The sequence below is a fragment of the Cheilinus undulatus genome, linkage group 8, assembly GCF_018320785.1.
Source record: "Cheilinus undulatus linkage group 8, ASM1832078v1, whole genome shotgun sequence".
In the NCBI taxonomy this organism is placed as follows: Eukaryota; Metazoa; Chordata; class Actinopteri; order Labriformes; family Labridae; genus Cheilinus; species Cheilinus undulatus.
The window spans coordinates 25001813-25007032 of record NC_054872.1 but is presented as its reverse complement, the minus strand read 5'-3'; the positions used below and the strand labels follow the sequence as shown (position 1 = coordinate 25007032).

Here is a 5220-nt window from a genome sequence, read left to right as displayed (position 1 = left end):
ATAAGTGAGTGTAAAAATAGCTTGAATAGAAAGACAAAGATAGTGGCAGGATTAAACATTTAACATATTTCACATTCACAGGCCAATCACTGGTCAACATTGTTATTCCAACACTGGCAGAAAGAAAAGTAAACTTCGTCTCAATGACCAGCTGTGAGTAGATTTTTATTTTCATTCAAAGAAGGGGACTTTTCATTGTTTCAATATAAGTTTTATTCCCATGAATGCATTAACTGCCTTTGTATTTCCAGAGTACCAAAACCAACTGATGTAAATATGATGTGAGTAAAATCCATAATAGCTTTATCTGTTTAAACATGCACAGTATATGATTATTTATAATACTTGCACTTAAACTTTGATCCATATGACCCCCCCCCCCCCCCCCCTTTCTCAAATAGGGAGAAGATGATAAAGATTGCAACCCCAAAGCATCATCCCTATTCATCTCACATCTCCCAGTTTGCAATGTTCCCATCCTTCTGCTCTCCAGATGATCCTGAAACAGGAGTCAGAGCCACCTCCAAACTTTTCCTGAACCCTCTAGTACCAAAAAGAGCACCAGATGCCACTCTGCTGAGCAAAACTAAAGGTAAGAGGGCAATATATACAATAAAGTATTCATGTTTATGACAGGTTGAAGGTGTCATATCTCCCTGCACAGGGGGTCCATATCGACATGAGGTCTTGGATTCTCCCATTGCAAACAGCAACAAAGCGGTTATGTGGACTGGTCAACATGGCTTTTTGGATGTGAGTAGTACAGTATTGGCAATGATCAAATATCTAAAAGGACAGTTGTTGGGATAAATGTATGACATCTTTCTTCAGCATTCAAAGCCACTGAAAGGAGAAAAGCAGCTTTTCTACCCCACTCCTCCAAAGACAGTGTTGCCCAACCCAAAACTGCGGAACTGGGATTTGACATTATCTGAGCGGACCTGCAACATGCTGAAAAATCTAGAGCGGACACACTGGCTCACTTCTTACCAAATGGATTACACAGGTGAGGATCAAACAGCAACCTCTGGTGGCAAAAATGAAGCCAATGCAAAAAACTGCTGTTCCTCAAGTGTTCTCTTGAGGAAGACTAAGATTATATAAACATTTAAGGATTATTATTTGTGCTCTGTTTGCGCCTGTTGCTTTGCTGAACATATGTGCCTATTGTTCATTTTGCTGCAAAGTGGACAATTTTGGTGATTTTTTTTTTTTTAGAAAGTACCACATTTTGTGTACTTATTATCATGGAGAAATGGGGAAATGTAAAACCATGGATAGGGTTTTCATTACAAACTTTTTGCAATATTTTCTTTTTCACTGAGAACAGCCCCTTGGGTCTCAACCCACCAGTTGAGAACCACCGCTAACAAAAGCATCAGACGCCGGCCAACAAGCCATCTAGTTGTGTCCTTTGTGGCCCACCATATCCCAAGATGCACTTTGTGCCATCAAAACAAGTTTGCAGCTGAATACACTCGGAAATCTATGTAAATAATGTCAACTCAGTGGAATAGCTACCAAAACTAATGAAAAAGGGACTTAGCTATGTTTATAAGCCACAGTACCAATTCCTAGGGGGTATTCACCCCCTTAGGAATTTTTACTCTTTCATGATTTTTGGACAAAAAAATTAGCCCCCCCTCCCCTTTTTTTGTCAAATTGTAAGCAGACTTGTTCATAGTAATGTCAATTAAATAAAAAATATGTAGTGAAAATAATTGACAGCATAAATATTCACTCCCTTCAAGTCAAAATTTAGTAGATGCATCTTTGGCTGCAATCGGCAAGGAGTCTGTGTGAATAGGTCTCAACTAGGCTTGCACATCTGGACACTGCAATTGTACTCCATTCTTCATTGCAAAACTGCTCAAGCTTTGTCAGGTTGCACATTTGCAGCCACAAATTCTCTATTGGATTGAGGTCTGGGCTTAGATTCTCAGCTCCAGAACATTTACTTTGTTGTTTTTAAATAATTTCTGTGTAGCTTTCACTGTATGCTTCAGGGCTTCAGGTCCGGTCATTGACTTGCTGGAAAATATATCTTCTCTCAAGTGGTAGTTCTCTTGCAGACTGAATACATTTGTCCTCCAGGATTTTCCTATATTTTGCTGCAGTCATTTTATTTTCTACCTTTGCAAGCCTTCCAGGGCTGGCAGAGAAGACACATGTCCACAGCATGATGCTGCCACCACTAAGCTTTGCAATGAGGATAGCGTGTCTGATGGCCAAAAAGCACCATTTTGGTCTCATCAGACCAAAGAACTTTCTTCCACCTGACCTGGAGTCTCCCGCATGCCTTTTGGTGAACTCTAGTCCAGATTAAATACACCTTTTCTTCAACAGTGGCTTTCTCTTTGCCAGTCTCCCTTAAAGCTTTGACTGGTCAAGTACCCAGGCAACAGTTGTTGAATGCAGCCCCACCCATCTCTCAGTTAAAGTAAATAGCGTCTACACTGTTCCCACTCTAGGCCTTTTTTAATCTCTTCTGCAAAAATAAAATTCACAAACTCCTGCTTCTTATTCTTTGACCCAATTTTGTCCTTAAAATATAAATTTGACAGCAAGATAAAGAGGCATGTACAAGAATAGAAGCTACATTTGTGCATTGTATTAGAAATAATGAAAGCTTCACAGCCTTACGACTTCTTTTTGAAGTCCTTAATAATGATAAAGTGATTGCATTTGTATGATTTAAGAGATGCACAATGATGTATATTTTATGATTTCTTTTTTGAAGTTTGATGATTTTTTTTAGGATCAGGGCCAGCTAACCCCTTAAAGATTGATGACTTCATGGAAAAAATAAGCAACCTCAGTAGGACAAATTCACGTTCAGCTCCATTGGTAAAACCCTGAACCAGACACCTTTAATTCAGCTGTTGTAATGTGCTGTGCAAAAAATTATAATGGGTTTCTTTCCCTACAGAGAGAACGCTCCATCCCTGCATTTGTTCCCTCTAAACCAACAAAAGGATGTATAAGAAGACAAAGTAACTGTGTGGGAAGAAGCACCTGCAGTCCTTTTGCTACTGAACTCCCAAATCCATCTCCAGCTCCAAACCAAGGCACTGCTTCAGCTAATATAAACCAACAAAGGCCACTGGAGATCACAGCCAAGCATAATGAGGCACCAGATCCAAACCAAAGGGGTCACAGCCAATCAAAGAGCAGCTCTGGATCCACAGAGGCACTGAGTGCTGAGCCATCCCAGGAGGTCTCACATAAAAAACAAACTAAAAGAGAAAGCTCTACATTTGAGGTCAGGGAGAGAGAAAACAGCCGAGTCCAGTTTGATCAGAGTGTGTCGCAGAGCTGCCAAGAGGCTAACGCTGACACACAGCAACTCCTGGACCTACATAGCCGCCCACTAACGCAAAGGGAGACAGAGGTCAAAGCAGAGAAAAGCCTGTGTGTAAAAGATGAATCATGTGGTGAGAAGAAGAATTTTCAAGTCAGTAGAAATGGATTCAGCCTGAGGCAGTCAGTTGGAGCCAAAGATCTATCAGGTATTGAATCAGAGTTATTACACAGGTCTTCAGATCACGAGATGCCGGGAAAGATCAAAGAAATTCCAGGCAGAATCCGTAATGCCTGCATCCTGCCGAGGCCTCCTGTCCTGCCTGGTATTCTCCCTGAGGGTAGACAGGGGACTCTTAGTCTGCTGGATCTTAAAAATTCATTCAGTAAGACAGCAGCCCATCACAACTTTAACAACTCCATCACATGGGCTGCTGTAAACCTGAGGGACAATGTAACAACAGGGAAGAAACACAACTTCTATGGCATTAACTGCTACTACCTCCATGGATAAATCAGTGGATCAGAAACCAGGAAAGGTCAGGGTAAGCCTTATTTATATGAATCTAAGAAGCAAATGGACATCCCTGAGTAAATTTTAACCACTATTCATAACCTAGACTGAGTTTTTTCATTATTAATTCATGTGCTATAGATATTTTTAAATGATCATCCAAAATGTTGAGATTATAAATATTTCATTTTAAGATTTATTGTTATTGTTATGTTTATTTGTTATGTAGATTTTTAAAGCTTTTGTGAGGTTTTAAGCTTTTTTTTACAAAACAGACAAAAAATAAGATTGCAGTCTCTGTATTACCTACAAAAGCAAAGAAAAACACCAGACACAAGAGAAATTATTTCTTTAATATTATAATTTATTATTTTAATAATTTTGTTGATCAATTTAATATTAAAAAAAGTACTTATACAGTGTCTGTACAAAGTATTCAGCACCTTGTATGTTTTACTCTTTTATTGATTTTATAAATTAGTCATGGCCAATAGAATTTGGCTTATATATGTGATTGCATAAATATTCACCACTCTTAAAGTGACTGACCCAATTCAACAAAGGTCCAGCCAATTGCAACAAATAGTTTCACAATTAGTGAAATGGGGGATCCCCTGAGTCAAAGGAATATGTCTCAAGTGATTGTCTTATAAAAACGCCTGTGTCTGGAAAGTCTGGTCACTGGTTTATCAGTATTCATGGCTACCATTACACCATGAAGACAAAAGAACACCCAAGCAAATCAGAGAAAAGGCACTGAACATTCTTGGAGTTTAGTTAAATCCATCATCAAAAAGGAAAGAGTGCGACACGTGTAAATCTGCTTTGATCAGGCTGTCGTCAAAAACTATTTGACTGTGCAAGAAGGAGACTAGTGAGAGAGACCACCAAGACACCTATGACTCCTCTGGAGGAGTTACAAGCTTCAGCAGTTGAGATGGGAGAGACTCTGCATACAACTACTGTGGCCCAGGTTCTTCACCAGTCAGAGTTTTATTGGAGAAGGGCAAGGAAGATTTACAGTTGAAGAAAACCTACATTAAATCTCAATTACAGTTTGCCAAAAGGCATGTGGGAGACTCCATGGTCAAGTGGAAGAAAGTTCTTTGGTCAGATGAGACCAAAATGGTGCTGTTTGGCTATCAGACAAGATGCTATGTTTGGCAGACACCAGACAATGCACATCATCACAAACACACCATTCCCACTGTAAAGCACTGTGCTGGCCATATCATGCTGTGGGGATTCTTCTTAAATGAAGGTGGCCAAATAGAAGAAAATCCTGGAGGACAGTCTTATACAGTCTGCAAGAGAACTCCGGCTTGGGAGGAGATTTCTTTTCCAGTAAGACAATGACCTGAAGCATACAGCAAAAGCTACTGAGAAATGGTTTAGAGACAACAAGG

General features: G+C 39.7%; 1 protein-coding gene across 1 annotated transcript; it reads left to right on the top strand.

The window, feature by feature from the left end:
• The first annotated feature begins 408 nt into the window (after positions 1-408).
• On the top strand, positions 409-3814 carry LOC121513514 (uncharacterized protein C7orf31-like). The gene is made up of 5 exons (XM_041793313.1): positions 409-592; positions 665-753; positions 832-1006; positions 2759-2847; positions 2930-3814. Exons 1-5 carry the CDS (start codon positions 409-411, stop codon positions 3812-3814), a joined length of 1422 nt encoding a protein of 473 aa, XP_041649247.1.
• Positions 3815-5220: the final 1406 nt, after the last annotated feature.